The 21,115-nt window shown below is 37.8% G+C and overlaps 1 protein-coding gene and 1 long non-coding RNA gene across 10 annotated transcripts in view; one reads left to right on the forward strand and one right to left on the reverse strand.

Moving 5' to 3' along the window:
- LOC125962692 (uncharacterized) overlaps positions 1-15,680 on the reverse strand; it is a 39,269-nt gene extending 23,589 nt beyond the window's left edge. Inside the window, exon 1 of the long non-coding RNA XR_007474234.1 lies at positions 15,596-15,680. This is a non-coding gene — a long non-coding RNA (uncharacterized LOC125962692). The remainder of the gene's footprint in view (positions 1-15,595) is intronic.
- The window catches only part of TERB1 (telomere repeat binding bouquet formation protein 1), a 37,030-nt gene that overhangs the window by 7,837 nt on the left and 8,078 nt on the right, over positions 1-21,115 (forward strand). For 7 of the 9 annotated variants that reach the window (XM_033407769.2, XM_049703151.1, XM_049703150.1 and 4 more), the window contains 7 exons: positions 965-1,117; positions 2,540-2,671; positions 4,188-4,313; positions 5,446-5,603; positions 16,981-17,330; positions 18,647-18,711; positions 19,004-19,099. In XM_033407769.2, coding sequence (XP_033263660.1) covers positions 965-1,117; positions 2,540-2,671; positions 4,188-4,313; positions 5,446-5,603; positions 16,981-17,330; positions 18,647-18,711; positions 19,004-19,099 — 1,080 coding nt within the window. The remainder of the gene's footprint in view (positions 1-964; positions 1,118-2,539; positions 2,672-4,187; positions 4,314-5,445; positions 5,604-16,980; positions 17,331-18,646; positions 18,712-19,003; positions 19,100-21,115) is intronic. The other 2 variants (XM_049703156.1, XM_049703157.1) reach the window with 1 other exon arrangement.

Raw genomic sequence — 21,115 nt, forward strand, 5'->3', positions numbered from 1 at the left:
TTTTAAAGATTTTTTTAATGAAAATACTTTGTAGTAAAGAAGCCTATTTTGGAGTCTCCATAATATTGAAAATGTTTGCTTATCCTTAAATAACATTTCCTAACAGTTCTGTTCTGATGTAGAAATTTTTGAACATGATTTTTTTAGATTAAGATTTTTGTGTTTTATTGAACAATACAAAAAGTAATTTTTGTGTTTAAATCATCCTGGCTCAATTTGTGGTACTAGGGTAGACTGGGAAGAAGGTTTGTGACAGAATTATAATCACTAGCCCATATATCCATTTGATATATGCCCATTGCTGGGATAGGGGCTGTTGAATTCACAGACCTGTGGGGTACTTTGCCATCAGAATCATTTCCTACAGGGGAACAAAAGACTAAATGCTTTTTAAAAATGTATCTGTCATCCAATCTTTGCTTGGAATAGTTGTTATGACTCTCAACAATATGTTATACTTTTATGCTCCAAGAAGTAAAAGAATTAGGCTTAAATAAGATGGATGAAATATGTGGTTTTTTTGAAACAGTTAATTTTCTCTGCCCTTTGTTGATTCAGATTTGAGGAATGAGTTATGTTGGAATTCAGAAAGTAGTCAGCCTGCTAATTGTAATACCAAGCTAAATGAATGAATCTATTCTTTATAGCTCTTGAAGGACTTGAATTTAATGTCATTCTTGCAAAATATACCAGTTCTTGCTAAATGAAACAAGATATCTAACATACAAGAAAGAAGTACTGTACTATACATGTAGTTGTACTATGTCAAAGTGAGTTTCTTATGTAAGTAAATAAAATCAATCTTGTGATTATGTATATGCACAGGTAAAGATTGGATTTTTCATTTCGGGATTTTTAGTAAGTATTTTAAAAAGTCAAGTTAATGTTATATTTAGTGCAAATTAATTTAATGAAACCATATACTTGTTTGAAGTATAATAGTTCTGCTACTTTATTCCTTAAGCATACGTGCAGAAATACTTTATATCTGTGGGTGGACTGGATATATTGTCTCAAGTTCTTGTGCAGTTGGAATCTGATTCACACAAGACTCTTTCCAGTGCTAAGCTTGCAGTGGTGGTGACAAAGACAGTGGATGCATGTATTGCTGATAATCGTGAGTGAAAACACTTAGTAATTTTTCTGCAATTGCATTTTGCTTCAATTCAGCATGGTGAATGTTAAAATGATAGATTGAACGCTAACATGGATTGGACTTCCAGTTTCTCATAAGTGGGAGAGAAACTTAGAAATTATCTAATCCAACTCCTTATTTTCTCATGGAGGTTATGACTTCCCTAAGAATTCAAATCTAGGTCTTCTGAGTTCAGGTTTGATGATAGAATCAAGATAAGAGTCTGTCAGTCCTAAACCTTTGTTTCACTTAAAAAGCTGCATTAAATGAAAAAGTTTACTCCACATGGCCCGTGCCAATGCCCGGCTCTTTGGCATCCGGGCAAAAAGGGCCAAGGAAGCCGCAGAACAGGATGTTGAAAAGAAAAAATAAAGTGCTGTTGGCAACTTGTGATAAAAAAAAAATTTTAGATGAGAAATCAAGGGACATTTTGGAGACATAGGGAATGGAAAGCCCAATTTATAGATTTTAAAAAGTGAGATAAAGAATTAAGGTATGCCTCTATCTGATAAGTGTGAGATAGACTTACCCTACTGTAACCAGTGAGTAACAGAACCACACTTGAACTCATGGCTGCTTCTCACATGTACAGATACTGAGGAATGATAGTCTATAAATCTCTGTAACTCTCGACATTCACAAATAACTGAAAAAAATAGATCATTTTTTAAAAAATCAGTTATTTAGGGCCTGCTATGTGCTGGGCTCTATGTGAGCTCTAGAGATACAAAAATTATTAAGATGTAGTCTGCTGAGGAATTCACAACCTTTTTGTTGCTGTCAGTAGTTAGACTCTGAACTCTGTTACAAAAGAAAAAAAAACACCACACATACACACGAAGAACAAAACCGTGAGAAGTGTAGCTTAAATTGGTGGACTTCTTGAATTTTTCACATCTCGGTATAGCTTCAGGTATGCTCCACTGCATCATTAACGTCAGTAGAACCGTGGCCAGTTAATAGTGTATTTCAATGACAGGCAGGAATCGATTTCATAGGAAGGTCTTTACTGTCGATCTAGATAAGAGGAGGAATGTAAGGTGAGAGTAAGTAGCTTTTAGGAAGGTAGTATTATTACTTCATATTCACAACATTATGCAGGACAACTTAGAAGAAAGCATTCTTCAAAAAACTTGCTTTAGTGTAATGTCTTTAGTATGGGAAGAGGAATTAATGAGGGCTATATAAGCCACCATTTTATTACAATGAATTTGTTTATAGTCACACATATATATACATATATATTAGATGTTATATGAGATGTGAATTTTAGATAGTATGTAGTTACATAATGTCATTCTCCCAGGATAATATCTGAAAAATAGTATAATGTAATATCTGGAAAATACTATATGTATAGCTATACGTTTTAAGTTTGTACTTGTTCTTTTTTTCCTGTTTTAGCTACTTTTGGGGTAGTACTATCCAAGTACCACATTGTTTCAAAACTTCTAGCATTACTGCTTCATGAAAGTCTGGATTCAGGAGAAAAATTTAGTATCATACTTACTGTTGGTCATTGTACAGAGGATTGTGGTAAGTATTGGATTTATTTTGTGTGTTAGTTAAAACGGTGGAGTGGAAATACACTATTCCTTCCCACCCACCCAGCTTAAAAGTATTGCCTTTCTCCTAATCCCCAAACCAGTCATTTTGCTCCTCATCCTTCTTCAGCCGTGGTATTCAGTCAGTCCCTAAGACCTGTGGCTCTACTTCTGTTTACCCCTCCTTATTCCCTTCTGCTCAATTCCAGTGCTATTTTCCCCATTTAAGCCCTCAGCCCCTCAACATCTTTCACCAATATTATTACAATAGATTCCTCCCTGTGTCCTCTTCCTTCTATCTCCATTTTTCAATCCACTCTTCACACTGCTGCACAGATACGATCCTGTTTTTCCTTGTTGAAAACCTTAGAAAGTTCTTTCTTTCTCTACTTATCATTCTCTCCTCTCTCTCTTTTTTCTCTTCCCCATCCATTTTCTCCTTCTCTCCACTTTCCTGCCATTCTTCCTCTTTCCACTTTCCTCCTTTCCAACCCTCTTCACTTTTTTTTTAAATAAATTTATTTATTTTATTTTTGCATTGGGTCTTTATTGCTGTATGTGGGGTTTCTCTAGTTGCAGCAAGAGGGGGCTACTCTTCGTTGTGGTGCATGGGCTTCTCATTGCAGTAGCTTCTCTTGTTGTGGTGGCTTCTCTGTTGCGGTGGCTTCTCTGTTGGAGAGCACGGGCTCTAGGCATGCGGGCTTCAGTAGTTGTGGCGCACGGGCTTAGTTGCTCCGTGGCATGTGTGATCTCCCCAGACCAGGGCTTGAACCCGTGTCCCATGTATTGGCAGGCGGATCTTAACCACTGCGCCACCAGGGAAGTCCCCCAACACTTTTCACTTTCCTCTCTCCTTTCTCCCTTCCTCCAATCTCCTCTCTCTCCTCCTCCCACTTTTCCACTTCCCTCTTTTTATTCTCTCTTGCTTCTTCTGCTCTCTCTTCCCTCATTTTCCATTCTCTCCATTCGTTTATTTCTCTATACTTTCTCTTCACCTCTGTATAATTTAGGATTCACTATACCTTTAAAATTTTAATTTAATTTTTATTTTTTTATTGAGGTATAATTGACAACAAAACCTTTTTTTAAACCAAGTGAGGGCAGTTTCTTTACTCTTATGAGGTGTGACACTGCTCTGTGGCTGTGTTTATCACTGTGTTTAAGAGATTATCACTTATGAGACTTAGGTATCTTATATAAGTAGATTATTTTCTAAATTGAAAATACCTTTAAACTTTGTTTTTCTGTATCTTAAAATTTGAACTATGTTCATAATTATCACAAGGAAGAATTATGACCTCATGCATATAGTTTAAGATAAAATAACTATTGGGAATTCCCTGGTGGTCCAGCGGCTAGGACTCTGCACTTCCACTGCCGGGGCCGGGATTCAATCTCTGGTCAGGGAACTAAGATCCTGCAAGCCGCGCAGTGTGGCCAATAAGTAAATAAATAAATAAATAAATAAAGTAACTATCTTCTGCTTTAATCTTTGATGTGTTTTCCAGAGGAAAATCAGTATGACCTTTTTAAAAGCAATGGGCTTCCACTCATGATACAAGTCTTAACTGAATCTCAGGACGAGGAACTAAACAAAGCTGCCACTTTTGTGCTTCACAACTGCAAAAAAATTAGTAAGTTTACTATTACTTTAAAAAAATACTAACCAAACTTTATGCAAGAGAATTATATCTGCTTTGATGAACCAAGCCCCTTTAGCTCCCAAGCTCTTCTTACATTTGAAAAGCAGATTATATAATTTTGACGTGACAACTAGAGTACTACAGCGTGTAAAAAACTTATATGGAAGAGAACAACAGTATAGATAATTCACTTATTTAATGCAGTGTGGACAGATTTAGCTGTAGGACTTAAATTTGAGGGCTACAAGTGACTTATGATTAAATCATAACATAAAATACCTTAATTTATTTATTTAAAAAATGTTTGAGTGTCTCTTATTTGCCAGGCACTGTGCTAGGCATTAGGGATACAGTGATAAGAAACAATAGTCTATGTGTTTACAGAGGTTAGTGTAACTACAGAAATAGGTAGTAATTGAATAATCCCAAAAATGAATGTGTTATTATAAATTAACGTACAGGTTAAGAATGGATGGAGCACAGATCTTAACCTGTAACAGGGACTGTGACCTAGACTTGGAGCAGAAAAGGCTTTGGGAGGAAGTGATTCTTCATCTGAAATCTGAATGTAGAGAGTTAATTAGGTGAAAAGAAGGGAGTTTGTTATGGTCCAGTGTCTCAGGCATACGCAACAGTGAGGCACAAATGTCCTGTGAGAGGAGGGAGCCTGGTGCATTGAAGGAATTGATGGCTGAAGCATAGAGAAAGTGGCCATGAAAAGGATTTTGGTCTTTTGGGAGAAAACTGCTGCCACAATATGTAAAAAGAGAATTTAAAAGAATATAGGAAGGAACCACTTTATGGAAACTGTGTTAAAAGAAAAAAACTAAAACCAGTAGCCATAAACCTGAGGGTGTTTGTATGCCTAGCATAACATGTTTTCTTGCTATTTTCTGTTCTCTATAATTCTGAAGAGTAAAATCTAATTTATGACTCTTTGTGTCCTCAGCCTCTGCCAAGCACTTGCTTTCCACTTATTTTCAGTACCACTTAGGCAGTTAAGATGGTTTGGATGTGCAAAATTTAGAGAAGGGGGTATGGGGTATGAGTTTGTCTTTATTAAAAGTGTTAAAATAACATTTCTAGTAATGGATAAACTCCTATTTTTTCCCATATTATAAAGCTGAGAAGTTATCTCTAAGTCTCGGAGAATATTCTTTTGATGAAAATGAAGAACAATTAAAGGACATAAATATGAAAGAGAAGAATCTTGAAGATTACTGGAAGAAAGCGAAGGAAATTCTACACAGAATAGAACAGCTTGAAAGAGAAGGAAATGAGGTTGGCTTCTTTGTTTCAAAGAATGTAGAACTTCTTTCAAATATTTTTTAATAATACAGATTGGAGGGTAAAATATTTTTCTTGCCAAGTTACTTTTTATTTTAATGGTTTTAAATTTAAAATTCATTAGTAATACTTGAGGAATCATCCTTGAACACAGAAAAAATATTTTTAAAAAGTGGAAATGATGACTGAAAAAATAAGAGACATGGAAGATAGAGCCAAGAGATCTATCATTTGTATAATAAGCGTTCAAGAAGGAGAAAGAATGGAGAAGTAATAATCTCTCTCTCTCTGTATGTGTGTTTATATATATACACACACATACAGTTGACCCTTGAACAGGTGTTTGAACTGCTTGAATCCACTCATACATGGATTTTTTTCAGTGAATATGTACTACAGCACTACACAGTCTCAGGCTCTCAGGTTGGTTGATTCAATGGATGTGGAACTGTGGATATGAAGGGCTGACTGTAAAGTTATATGTGGATTTTCAACTGCCCCATGTTGTTCAAGGGTCAACTGTATATATACACATGTTTATGTATGTATATATACACATACACACATTTCCATATTTTAAAAAAATAATTAATTTATTTATTTTTGGCTGCGTTGGGTCTTCGTTGCTGCCCCCAGGGTTTCTTTAGTTGAGGCGAGCGGGGACTACTCTTCGTTGCCATGTGTGGGCTTCTCATTGCAGTGGCTTCTCTTGTTGCCGAGCACAGGCTCTAGGCATGCGGGCTTCAGTAGTTGTGGCATGCTGCCTCAATAATTGTGGCTCGCGGGCTCTAGAGTGCAGGCTCTGTAGTTGTGGCTCACAGGCCCAGTTGCTCCACAGCATGTGGGATCTTCCAGACCAGGGCTCAAACCCATGTCCCCTGCATTGGCAGGCAGATTCTTAACCACTGAGCCACCAAGGAAACCCCATTTCCATATTTTTACTATGTATGTATGCTTTGTGTCTTTGTATGTGCATGCATTTAAAAAAATAAAAACACAGTATCTAATTTAGTATAGTAATTTTATTCTTTTAAATGACTGAGTAGTATTCAATATCATAGATTACCATATTTGATTTAACTAGTCTTTTATTGATGGACATTTAGAAAATATTTAATCTCTCACCAGTGTAACCAACTCTAGAGTAAGTATCCTGCTACATTTATATCTTTGTAAGAGCTTTATTGAGATATAAATCACATTCCATACAATTGACCCAGTTGAAGTATACATTTCATTGGTTTTTAGTATACTCACAGAATTGTGTGACCATTACCACATTTAATTTTAAAACATTTTTATCACCCCAAAAAAGAAACTCCATACCATTTAGCAGTCACCCTCTGTATTCCCCCATCCATCCTCCCCCAACCCTAGGCAACCACTGATCTATTTTTTGTCTCTCTGTATTTGTCTATTCTGGACTTTTTATATAAATTGAATTATATAATATGTGGTCTTTTGTGACTGACTTCTTTCATTTAGTGCATTTTCAAGGTTCATCCATGTTGTAGTATATATCAGTACTTCTTTCCTTTTTTAAAAAAATAGATTTATTGAGATGTAATTCATATACCATTTGCCTATTTAAAGTGTACAGTTCAGTAGTTTTTATTCACAGATATGTGCAATAATCACCAAAGTCAACTTTAGAATATTTTTATTCCTTCAAAAAGAAACTCTGTACCCTTTAGCTATTTCCCTGAACACTCTGATCCGCAGCCATAAGCAACCACCAATCTTCTATTCTAACTCTACAGATTTGCCTATTCTGGGTATTTCATAAGAATGGAATCACATAGTATGTGGTCTTTTGTGACTGGCTTCTTTCACTTAGCATGTTTTCAAGGCTCATTCATCTTTCAGCATGTATCAGTATTTCATTGCTTTTTATGGCCAAAGAGTTTTCCATTGTGTGTACTACATTTTACTTATCCATTTATCAGTTGATGGACATACTCTATTTTTTTAAATTTATTTTTAATTTATATATTTTTGGCTACATTGGGTCTTCGTTGCTGTGCATGGGCTTTCTCTAGTTGCGGCGAGCAGGGGCTACTCTGTTGCGGTGTGCGGGCTTCTCTTGTTGCGGAGCACAGGCTCTAGACGCGGGGGTTTCAGTAGTTGTGGCTTGTGGGCTCTAGAGCACAGGCTCAGTAGTTGTGGTGCATGGACTTAGTTGCTCCGCGGCATGTGGGATCTTGCTGGACCAGGGATTGAACCCATATCCCCTGCATTGGCAGGTGAATTCTTAACTACTGTGCCACCAGGGAAGTCCCTGGACATACTTTTACCTATAGCCTATGTCTTTATAGTTAGCATGGGTTTCAGTATATAGTTTGGTCTTTATTATTCTGTGTATTTCTGCTTTTTAATTGATGTGATCATTTCATTACCATTTAATGTAATTACTGATATATTTGGGTTTAAGTCTACCATATTGCTATTTGCTTCCTGTTTGTCCCATTTGTTCTTTGTTCCTTTTATTCCTGCTCTCCTGCCACCTTTTATATTATTTTTAAATATTCTTTTATATTTCATGTTAGATTATTGGCTAAATATTCTTGGTTTTTTAAGGGATTGCTTTAGGATTTATAATACACATCTTTAACTCATCATGGTCTATATTCAAATAATATCATTCCACTCATGTAATATTGTAAGACCTTTGCAATAGTGTGCTTACATTTCCATTTGTTCTTTGTGCTATTGGCATACGTTTTACTGCTACATTTGTCATAAACTGCCCAGTAATATTATTTTTGCTTTAAACAGGTATCTTTTTTCTAAAAATATTTTAATGTTTAATAAAATAATATTTACATACAATGGTAATCACACATTTTAAGCATTCAGTTTGACTTATGATATATTTTCTTTTAATAATTTTTTTTTTTTTTTGCCGTACGCGGGCCTCTCACCGCTGTGGCCTCTCCCGTTGCGGAGCACAGGCTCCGGACGTGCAGACCCAGCGGCCATGGCTCACGGGCCCAGCCACTGCGCGGCATGCGGGATCCTCCTGGACCGGGGCACGAACCCGCGTCCCCTGCATCAGCAGGCGGTCTCTCAACCGCTGCGCCACCAGGGAAGCCCTATAATAATTTTTTTTATTCCACAAGAGATAATCTTTTAAGTTTTATTTATTTATTTAGAATTTTAAAATTTTATTTATTTTTTTATACAGCAGGTTCTTATTAGTTATCCATTTTATACATATTAGTGTGTATATGTCAATCCCAATCTCCCAATTCATCCCACCACCACTGCCCCCCCCCCGCGCCACTTTCCCACCTTGGTGTCCATACATTTGTTCTCTACATCTGGGTCTCTATTTCTGCCCTGCAAACCGGTTCATCTGTACCATTTTTCTAGGTTCCACATATATGCATTAATATATGATATTTGTTTTTCTCTTTCTGACTTACTTCACTCTGTATGACAGTCTCTGGGTCCATCCACGTCTCTACAAATGACCCAGTTTCGTTCCTTTTTATGGCTGAGTAATATTCCATTGTATATATGTACCACATCTTCTTTATCCATTTGTCTGTTGATGGGCATTTAGGTTGCTTCCATGACCTGGCTATTGTAAATAGTGCTGCAATGAACACTGGGGTGCATGTGTCTTTTTGAATTATGGTTTTCTCTGGGTATATGCCCAGTAGTGGGATTGCTGGGTCATATGGTAATTCTATTTTTAGTTTTTTAAGGAACCTCCATACTGTTCTCCATAGTGGCTGTATCAATTTACATTCCCACCAACAGTGCAAGAGGATTTCCTTTTCTCCACACCCTCTCCAGCATTTGTTGTTCGTAGATTTTCTGAGGATGCCCATTCTAACTGGTGTGAGGTGATACTTCATTGCAGTTTTGATTTGCATTTCTCTAATAATTAGTGATGTTGAGTAGCTTTTCATGTGCTTCTTGGACATCTGTATGTCTTTGGAGAAATGTCTATTTAGGTCTTCTGCCCATTTTTGGATTGGGTTGTTTGGTTTTTTAATACTGAGCTGCATGAGCTGCTTATATATTTTGGAGATTAATCCTTTGTTCGTTGATTTGTTTGCAAATATTTTCTCCCATTCTGAGGGTTGTCTTTTCATCTTGTTTGTAGTTTCCTTTGCTTTGAAAAAGCTTTTAAGTTTCATTGGGTCCCATTTGTTTATTTTTGTTTTTACTTCCGTTACTCTAGGAGATGGATCAAAAAAGATATTGCTGTGATTTATGTCAAAGAGTGTTCTTCCTATGTTTTCCTCTAAGAGTTTTATAGTGTCCAGTCTTACATTTAGGTCTTTAATCCATTTGGAGTTTATTTTTGTGTATGGTGTTAGGGAGTGTTCTAATTTCATTCTTTTACATGTAGCTGTCCAGTTTTCTCAGCACCACTTATTGAATTGAAGAGACTGTCTTTTCCCCATTGTATATCCTTGCCTCCTTTGTCATAGAGTAGTTGACCATAGGTGTGTGGGTTTATCTCTGGCTTTCTATCCTGTTCCATTGATATATATTTCTGTTTTTGTGTCAGTACCATATTGTGTTGATTACTGTAGCTTTGTAGTATAGTCTGAAGTCAGGGAGTCTGATTCCTCCAGCTCCCTTTTTTTCCCTCAAGACTGCTTTGGCTATTTGGGGTCTTTCGTGTCTCCATACAAATTTTAAGATTTTTTGTTCTAGTTCTGTAAAAAATGCCATTGGTAATTTTTTTTTTTTTTAAGATGTTGGGGGTAGGAGTTTATTAATTAATTTATTTATTTTTGCTGTGTTGGGTCTTCTTTTCTGTGCGAGGGCTTTCTCTAGTTGTGGTAAGCGGGGGCCACTCTTCATCGCGGTGCGCAGGCCTCTCACTATTGCGACCCCTCTCGTTGCGGAGCACAGGCTCCCGATGCGCAGGCTCAGTAGTTGTGGCTCATGGACCCAGCCGCTGCGCAGCACGTGGGATCTTCCCTGACCGGGGCACGAACCCGTGTCGCCTGCAGCGGCAGGCAGACTCTCAACCACTGCGCCACCAGAGAAGCCTGCCATTGGTAATTTGATAGGGATTGCATTGAATCTGTAGATTGCTTTGGGTAGTATAGTCATTTTCACAGTATTGATTCTTTCAATCCAAGAACATGGTATATCTCTCCATCTGTTTGTATCATCTTTAATTTCTCTCATCACTGTCTTATAGTTTTCTGCATACAGGTCTTTTGTCTTCCTAGGTAGGTTTATACCTAGGTATTTTATTCTTTTTGTTGCAGTGGTAAATGGAAGTGTTTCCTTAATTTCTCTTTCAGATTTTTCATCATTAGTGTATAGGAGTGCAAGAGATTTCTGTACATTAATTTTGTATCCTGCAACTTTACCAAATTTATTGATTAGCTCTAGTAGTTTTCTGGTGGCGTCTTTAGGATTCTCTATATATAGTATCATGTCATCTGCAAACAGTGACAGTTTTACTTCTTTTCCAATTGTATTCCTTTTGTCTTGTTCCTGATCTTAGAGGCAGTGCTTTCAGTTTTCACCATTGAGAATGACGTTTGCTGTGCATTTGTCATAAATGGCCTTTATTATGTTGAGGTAGGTTCCCTCTATGCCCACTTTCTGGAGAGTTTTTATCATAAATGGTGTTGAATTTTGTCAAAAGCTTTTTCTGCATCTATTGAGATGATCATATGGTTTTTCTTCTTCAATTTGTTAATATGGTGTATTACATTGATTGATTTGCGTATATTGAAGAATCCTTGCATCCCTGGGGTAAATCCCACTTGATCATGGTGTATGATCCTTGTAATGTGTTGTTGGATTCTGTTTGCTAGTATTTTGTTGAGGATTTTTGCATCTATATTCATCAGTGATATTGGTCTGTAATTTTCTTTTTTTGTAGTATCTTTGTCTGGTTTTCGTATCAGGGTGATGGTGGCCTCATAGAATGAGTTTGGGGGTGTTCCTTCCTCTGCAATTTTTTGGAAGAGTTTGAGAAGGATGGGTGTTAGCTCTTCTCTAAATGTTTGATAGAATTCATCTGTGAAGCCATCTGGTCCTGGACTTTTGCTTGTTGGAATATTTTAAATCACAGTTTCAATTTCGTTACTTGTGATTGTTCTGTTCATATTTCTATTTCTTTTTTTTTTTTTTGATGTGGACCATTTTTAAAGTCTTTATTGAATTTGTTACAATATTGCTTCTGTTTTATGTTTTGTTTTTTTGGCTGTGAGGCATATGGGATCTTAGCTTCCCAACCAGGGATCGAACCATTACCCCCTGCACTGGAAGGCAAAGTCTTAACCACTGGACTGTCAGGGAAGTCCCCGAGTTATGATAATTTTATACAGTTGTGTAACTATCAGGACAGTCAAGATATAGAACAGTCCACTCACCCTAAAATGTTTCCTTGTGTCCCTTTATAGACAGTCCCATTCCCCATCCTCAGCCTAGGCAATTCACTGATCTGCTTTCTGTCATTAGTGTCCGTTTCTATAATTTCATGTAAATGGAATCATATATTATATAATATTTTGTGTTTGATTTATTTCACTTAATATATAATGTTTTTTAGATTCACCAATGTTGTTTTATTAATATTTTGTTCCTTTTTACTGCTGAGTAATATTCCATAGTATGGACACACCACAACTTGTGTATCCAGTCACCAACTGATAGACATTTGGGTTGCTTCTAGATCTTGGCTACTAGCAATAATGTTATGTGAACATTGGTGTACACTTCTGTGCCTGTAGTGTACATTTTAATTTCTCTTCGATAAATACCTAAGAGCAAAATCACTGGACAATTATATTTTAAAGAAATTATGAACCTCTTTTTTTTTTTTTTCTATTGGGCCACACTGTGCGACATGCAAGATCTTAGTTCCCCCACCAGGGATCGAACCCATGCCCCCTGCAGTGGAAGCGTGGAGTCTTAACCACTGGACCTCCAAGGAAGTCCCAGAAATTACGAACCTCTTTTTTTTTTTTTTTTTTTTTTTTTTTGCGGTACACGGGCCCCTCACCGCTGCGGCCTCTCCCGTTGCGGAGCACAGGCTCCGGACGCGCAGGCGCAGCGGCCATGGCTCACGGGCCCAGCCGCTCCACGGCACGTGGGATCCTCCCAGACCGGGGCACGAACCCGTATCCCCCGCATCAGCAGGCGGACTCCCAACCACTGCGCCACCAGGGAAGCCCTACGAACCTCTTTTAGCATTTCCTATAATACAAGTCTGCCTCCACTTGCCACCACTCAAAACAACACGGCACCAAAAGAAGAAAAAGTCCCTTCTTTTTATTCCATCCTTGTATTGCCCCTCTAGCACATTCTGATGTCAGAGTCTAACACTGGCTAGCCCTAGAATAGTGGTCTATAGAGTCTAGTTTAAGTTTTACAATGCAGGACAAAGGAGGATAGGTTTGGAGTTGAGGAGCAATAAATTAAGAACTGGTACATCCTTTATGTCATGTACACAGCTGTTACCCTGGGATACTCCTTTACCATCATCTTAATGATTCTCTTTGTATCTTTCCTTGATTCCTGATTTCCTGGATCCTGTGTCATTCTCTCTTTTTTGGTTTAGTTTCCCATTTGGTGGGCTACATTCTTCTTTAGCTTTCTGAAAAAGGGTACATAGTATGTAATTTTTTTGAGACCTTGTAAATATGAAAATAATTTTATTTTGCCTTCAGAATTAATTGATAGTTTGGTTGGACAAAATATTCTAGATTGGAAATCACCTCAGTATATTAAACGTGTTGCTCCATAGTCTTGTAGTTTCCAGTGTTACTCTTGAGGTCCAAAGCCATTCTGATCCTTTGGTGTGACCTGTGTTCTCCTTCTGGAAGCTTATATAATTTTTATCCCCAGTGTTTTAAAATTTTACAGTGTGGTGTCAGTCTCTTTTCATTCATTGTGTTATATACATAGTGGGCCCTTTCAATCTGTCGACTTATGTCCTTCAGTTCTGGGAAAGTTTATAGCATTATGCTGTGATGATTGCTTCCCTGTTTTCTCTTTCCTTGTTTTCTGAGACTCCTATTATTTATTTGTTGGACTTCTTGAGCTGGTCTTCCTTCTTATCATTTCTCTCTTATTTTCTTCTCTTTTTTTGTTCTACATTCTGGGAAATGTTCTCATATTTACTTTTTAAGCTAACCTATTGAGTTTTTCACTTCTGCTATTATGTTTTTAGTTACCAAAGCCTCTTTTTTACTCCTTTTCAATTATCTTATTCTCATTTCATGGACTTAAGACTTAACAGGCATTCTTCTTTTAAATATATCAATGACAATTCTAATTTTTTATCCTGGTTTTCCCAAAGAGTTTATTGGGCAGACCTGGGGATGGGGAGGCCCTGCATCTAAAACAAGGTGTTTTCTCTAGTTGCGGCGAGCGGGGGCTACTCTTTATTGCAGTGCTCGGGCTTCTTATTGCGGTGGCTTCTCTCATTGTGGAGCACGGGCTCTAGTTGTGCGGGCTTCAGTAGTTGTGGTTCACGGGCTCTAGAGCACAGGCTCAGTAGTTGTGGCACACAGGCTTAGTTGCTCCGCGGCATGTGGGATCTTCCCGGACCAGGGATCGAACCCATGTCCCCTGCATTGGAAGGCAGATTCTCAACCACTGCACCACCAGGGAAGCCTTAAGTCTGCTTTATTTATTTATTTATATTTATTTTGGCTACGTTGGGTCTTTGTTGCTGTGTGCGGGCTTTCTCTAGTTGCAGTGAGCAGGGGCTACTCTTCGTTGCAGTGTGCAGGCTTCTCATTGTGGTGGCTTCTCTTGTTGTGGAGCACGGACTCTAGGCGCGTGGGCTTCAGTAGTTGTGGCGCACGGGCTTAGTTGCTCTGTGGCATGTGCGATCTTCCCAGACCAGGGCTCGAACCTGTGTCCCCTGCATTGGCAGGCGGATTCCTAACCACTGTGCCACCAGGGAAGCCCTGCTTCATTTATTTAAATTCAACTTTATCAAGTCTGCTAAATAGGCTGTCATTCACCTATCTGCTTTCCAATTCCAAAATTTTGTTGCATTTGTATCTTCTTCCATTTTTCCTTGTGGAATTTATGCTTCTCCTTGTGGGTTTATGCCTTTTTTTTTTTTTTTTTTTTGACTGCGTTGGGTCTTCATTGCTGCACAAGGACTTTTCTCTAGTTGCGGCAGGTGGGAGCTACTCTTGATTACGGTGCGTGGGCTTCTCATTGCGGTGGCTTCTTTTGTCACAGAGCACGGGCTCTAGGTGCACGCGGGCTCAGTAGTTGTGGCTTGCGGGCTCTAGAGCGCAGCCTCAGTAGTTGTGGCACATGGGCTTAGTTGCTCCGCGGTGTGTGGGATCTTCCCGGATCAGGGATCAAACCCGTGTCCCCTGCATTGGCAGGCAGATTCTTAACCACTGTGCCACCAGGGAAATCCCTATGCCTTTTTATTATTTATTTATTTATTTTAATAAATTTGTTTATTTATTTATTTTTAGCTGTGTTGGGTCTTTGTTGCTGCGCCACCAGGGAAGTCCACCTATGCCTTTTTAAGAACTGTTGTTCTAATTGTTTTTCTGGAAGGAACGAAAATAAATATGGGTGTTAAAGTCATCATCTTTACCTGGAAGTCCTATCTATCTATCTGTCTACCTATATATCTTACAATTGCAGAGTATTCCACTGATGGATATGCTAGTTCCCCTTGAGATGAACTTTCAGATTCCAACTTTTAGCTATTACAAACCATACTGCAGTTAATAACATTAACATTTTGCACATGTAAAAGTATATCTATAGGATTTTTTTAAAAGATATACACAATGTTTTTGTTTGTTTGTTTTGTGCTGCGTTGGGTCTTCGTTGCTGCACTTGGGCTTTTCTCGCTCTAGTTGTGGCCAGCGGGGGCTACTCTTCGTTGCAGTGCGTGGGCTTCTCATTTCGGTGGTTTCTCTTGTTGCGGAGCACAGGCTCTAGGTGCGCGGGCTTCAGTAGTTGTAGCACATGGGCTTAGTAGTTACGGTACGTGGGCCCTAGAACGCACGGACTTCAGTAGTTGTGGCTCATGGGCTCTAGAGCTCAGGCTCAATAGTTGTGGCACACAGGCTTAGTTGCTCCGTGGCATGTGAGATCTTCTCAGACCAGGGATCAAACCGGTGTCCCCTGCATTGGCAGGCGGATTCTTAACCACTGTGCCACCAGGGAAGTCCCACAGTTTTTATTATGAAAGATACTGTCAAATTGTTTCTCCATAGAGGTGTACCAGTTTACACTCTCCCCCATAATGTACAGAATGTTTCCCTATACCCTTTTGGTCTTTGCCAATGTCATAGATGAAGAAAGATGTCTAGGGACTTCCCTGGTGGTGCAGTGGTTGAGAGTCTGCTTGCTGATGCAAGGGACACGGGTTTGTGCCCCGGTCCGGAAAGATCCCGCATGTCGCGGAGCGGCTGGGCCCGTGAGCCATGGCCTCTGAGCCTGCGCATCCGGAGCCTGTGCTCCGCAACGGGAGAAGCCACAACAGTGAGAAGCCCGCGTATCGCAAAAAAAAGAAAAAAAAGATGTCTATGGCACTTCCCTGGCAGTCCAGTGGTTAAGACTCCGAACTTCCAATGCAGGGGGCGCGGGTTCGATCCCTGGTCGGGGAACTAAGATCCCACATGCTGTGCGGTGGGGCCAAAATGTAAAAAAAATAAAATAAAGAAAGATATCTCATTTACCTTTAATGTTTATTTCTCTTATTAAAGTGAGATGGAGCATTTTTCATATGTGTAAGAGCTATTTATTTATATTTCCTTTCTTGTGAACTGTTCATCTCCTTTCCTATGTTTCTACACTGTTACTGATCTTTTTCATAGTTCATTGTAGTAGCTTTTTATAAATGTTACTAGAAAAATTCTACTGTAACTCAAGATATGACATACATATTCTTTCTAGCTGTTTTGATTTGTATTTGATTTTGCTTTTGACCCTTTTTTCCTCTGGGTCCCCACCCCCCAATATTCTTCATCTCTAGCAGAACTTAAAAAAAATTTTTATGTGGTAAAGTATAGGTTTTTCTTTTATGATTTATTGATTTTTTTGTAATACTTGGAAAGGTATTCCTCCCATTGAGAATATTAAAACATCATGGTTTCTTTTAGAACATATATAATTTCATTTTTTTATATTTAAATATTTAGTTAATTTTTACTTTATTTTTGTGTAAATTGTGAGATATGTATTCAGTTTATCTTTTTCCCAAGTTGACTACCCAATGTCCCCAAATCATTTAAAGAATATTCTCCCCTTCCTTCCTAATGTAAACTACCCCCTTTATAATGTATATTCTATTGACAATCATAAACTTTTTCTGCATTATTTAAAGGGAGTGTAAATTGAATTATAAAGCAAATGATTATTTTGAAATTATTTACTTATTTTTACATTACAGGAAAGAGTACAAAGAGAAAACTATAAGGATTATGTTTCATCTATGAACATAAATATTCAAAATACATTGAAACACCTCCATGCAGATAGCAGTGGTGGAGGTTCCAAAGCAGAAGATAGGGATAAAAGCCAGTCTAGAAAGCTTCAGAGTTATAAGTCCCATGAAGTCATGTCCAAAGCATGTACAAATGATGATCAAATGAAGACCCTGTTAAAGAGTGCAAATCCAGTTAATGCTTGTTATAGGGAGAGTGAGCAAAATAAGACTTTATGTAAAGCCAATTCAAGCTGCAATCAAAACTTACATGAAGAAACAACCTTTGAAAAAAAGAATTTTGTTTCTCAATCAAGGTATAGTTTAATAATTGTTTCTAACTTTTATTTATTCAGCATTTGTGTGTGTGTGTGTAGTACTATGTGCCATACTCTTAAACACTGGGATATAGAAATGATAAGCATGGTTTTAGGAGGAGCCTAATGTAGGAAATGTTGGGAAAGGAGTTTGGATGGGCCAGTATGGGCCAGTTTATCTAGGGCCTTGCATGTAATACTACTCAAGATTTTCTGTTATAACTTATAGAGTATAGGGAGCCGCTGACGATTTTAAATTGAGTGGCACGATCAGATTTGAATTTTAGAAGGGATACTCAGAAAACTTAAACTGAACCTCTGTAGCTGAAATAACAATGCACGTATTGATAATCCATCAGTAATTTAGCAAAAGCCAGTTTGTAAGTTTAACTTGATAAAAGGGAGTAAGGAGTGATGAAAATCTGGTTTAGGCTTGTCTTTTCATTTGTTCCCTGTACCTCACCTCCAGTGTATGTCCTTTCTCGCTCATGGGTAGCCTGTGGGGCTGGACCTGGAATTGCAGCTTTTCTTCCTAAAGCCTTTCTTGTGTTCTGCTCTTCTGATAGTTATTGGACTAGGAGGGAAACTGAAGAGAATGGTGCTATGTTCTGGGGAGGCTGCAGGGTAAACTAAGTGTTAGACAGATGGATTACATCATCACACCCCCTTTTTCCTTTTCAAAACCATTCTTCATGTAATTTTAACCCGATTTCTCAGGGATATAGAATTGGGAAGTAGTGGGATATGCTCTTGGGCCAACCTTCTTGCCCTCTGGCCCAATGAATTTGTTATTTCCTCTTTTTTGCTCTCCTTCCTTCCTGTTTTCCTCTTATAACTTTTTTTTCCATGTTTCTGCTGGCATCAGTATTATTGACCTCTGGAGTCTTGTTTAACTCCACTTTTTTTTTTTTTAATTGAAGTAGAGTTGATTTACAATGTTTCAGGTGTACAGCAAAGTGATTCAGTTATATACACACACACACACACACACACACACACACACACATACATACTTTATCAGATTCTTTTCCATTATACATTATTACAAGATATTGAATAAAGTTCCCTGTTCTATACTATAGGTCCTTATTGTTTATCTATTTTTTATTATATATAGTAGTTAACTCCACTTTTAGAAACAAGGCTATAACCATTGCATACCATACTTTGGCAGAATTTGGTAGATTTTGGTAGATCCTGACTCCAGCTCTTTCTGCCTGTCAAACATCAGAATCACACTACTGCTTATGGAAAGATTTGTTCACATACCAAACAATATGTTTACTTTTATTAATCTGGTGTCTATTTTCTTTTAGCGACCATATTTTTAAACATCCAACTCCTATTGGCAAAAACACAAAGCAACAGTTACCAGTAACAGGTATGACTAAAAATGTTTCTTCTTTGATTGTTCAAGAAAACATATTTAGGTGATTAATATAGCTAAAAGTAATATCTTCCCTCTAACATATAAGCCATGCCTTTGACTCTCTTTCTGGTCTAAACGCCTTAGTCACCTTTTATTGATATCCTTTCCGTATATCCACTAGGATGACTGGAAGTGGAGTACTGGGCTACAGTTTATGAAACTCTTGAGAATTAATAAATCTTATAAATGTCAGGTCCTTTTCACTAATCAAAAATATCTTTCATTTTGCAATTTTTTTCCCCAGATCCATTGACATTATGTTCAGATATAATAAATAAAGAAGTCATTGGTTTTCTAGCAACAGACAATTGTTCCAAAATATTGAAGTATAGATGCTCAGGTAAATATTTTTTTAATTGTAGTTGTTTCATAATTAAAGCTTTATATGATGATAATTAACTAGAATTTGTAATAGTTCTACCTGTGTGATTTAAAGTTCATTCCCTTTGGAGAAATAACAATCTGGGGTCTCATAAAACACTCGAATTAATACCTTCTATCTGCATTAGTCTGTGTTCCCAGTATTTGCTCATATGAATCAATGCAGCTAATACTCTTTTTTCTTTTTTTGAATTTTATTTTATTTATTTTTTTATACAGCAGGTTCTTATTAGTTATCCATTTTATACATATTAGTATATATATATGTCAATCCCAATCTCCCAGTTCATCACAGCACCACCACCCCCCTCCAGCGCTTTCCCCCTTCGTGTCCATACGTTTGTTCTCTACATCTGTGTCTCAATTTCTGCCCTGCAAGCCGGTTCAGCAGCTAATACTCTTAAAAAATTACTTTATTATTCTCTTTCTGTCACCATCTATAAGTTTAACTTTACTGAGTAAGGTAAACATTTTTTATATTTTCAGAGAGCCAATAAATAGGTATATGTTCTGGATTATAAATAATCCAGAATTCCACAGTGCTTATTCCCTCCCTTCTTCTCCTTCATATCCCAGTATTTGCTCTTCGTTTACTCTTACTGTTGCACCCTGCTCTTTGGAGAAAACTGAGGCTATTCCACACTAGGCTCAAAATATTACTATTCTTCTGTCTTAGATGAAGGGTTTATCTCTTTTACTCTAAAACTAATATCTAGCTATAATCCAAATCCCATCTATGTTTTCTCCCCATTTTATAATAATACTTGTGTAGGCTTTCTCTTTAGTCCCTTTCTATTCGTTACCTCCATTTGTCCCACCTTAAACTATGTTCATTTCTCCTCATCTTAAAAAATACCCAAATACTTTATGTGATTTGCTGTCCCTTCAAGTATTCATCTGTTCTTTCTTCCACCATCTATTACCAGATTCCTGCTCTTGTTCCCTTCTCTTTCAGCGTATTCTTTCCCTTCTTAACTCCCTGCAGTCTAGCTTCTTTTATTGCCATTCTACTAAACTTTAATGTTAAAAAACCTCTTTTTTAACCCCCAAACCAATGACTTTTTAAAAGATTCTTATTGTCTTTAGTATTTCTGCACTGTCAACTACCATTCCTTGAAATCCTCTCCTCTCATTTGAAAACCATAGTTCCCAAACTGTCCACCCGAGCTCCCTGGGGCTCTGCAGTGAACTCACAAGGGCACTACACAATATTTAAAATTTTATAAGTGAAACACAAAATGGTCAACATCTTCTGGACACCACGTAAACTACTAGCTCAAAGTAGTTCACAGTTTCACCATTAGATTGTACTACATCTCTTTTGATGATGTCACATCTTTGTGAAGCTGGGTTTTCAGTGGTTGTTGTGATTTTTTAATTAATTAATTTATTAATTTATTTATTTTTGGCTGTGTTGGGTCTTTGTTGCTGCACGCAGGCTTTCTCTAGTTGTGGCGAGCGGGGGCTACTCTTCGTTGTGGTGTGCAGGCTTCTTACTGCGGTGGCTTCTCATTGTGGGCATCAGTAGTTGTGACACGCGGGCTCTAGAGCACAGGCTCAGTAGTTGTGGTGCACGGGCTTAGTTGCTCTGTGGCATGTGGGATATTCCCAGACCAGGGTTCGAACCCGTGTCCCTTGCATTGGCAGGCGGATTCTTAACCATTGCACCACCAGGGAAGTCCCAGTTGTTGTGATTTTTAAAAAGCAAGCACCACGTGAAAATCTGTGGAACAGGAAATGAGGGTGGCAGTGTCCAGTCTGATTACAAGTTTTGAGAACTTGTGCTGTACCCAATTGTTGCACAAATCCCATTAGGAAGTAATCGTAATTAATAAGAATGAAATACAAATATATATATATATTTCAAATTTAGGTCTATTATTTTTTTAAATGGCTACCAAGTTGTTAGAACATAAATACGTATTGAGTTGTTTTGGACCTAACAGAACATTTGGTATTTCTTTTGGCCTAAGGG

This window comes from Orcinus orca, chromosome 20, assembly GCF_937001465.1.
Source record: "Orcinus orca chromosome 20, mOrcOrc1.1, whole genome shotgun sequence".
Lineage (NCBI taxonomy): Eukaryota > Metazoa > Chordata > Mammalia > Artiodactyla > Delphinidae > Orcinus > Orcinus orca.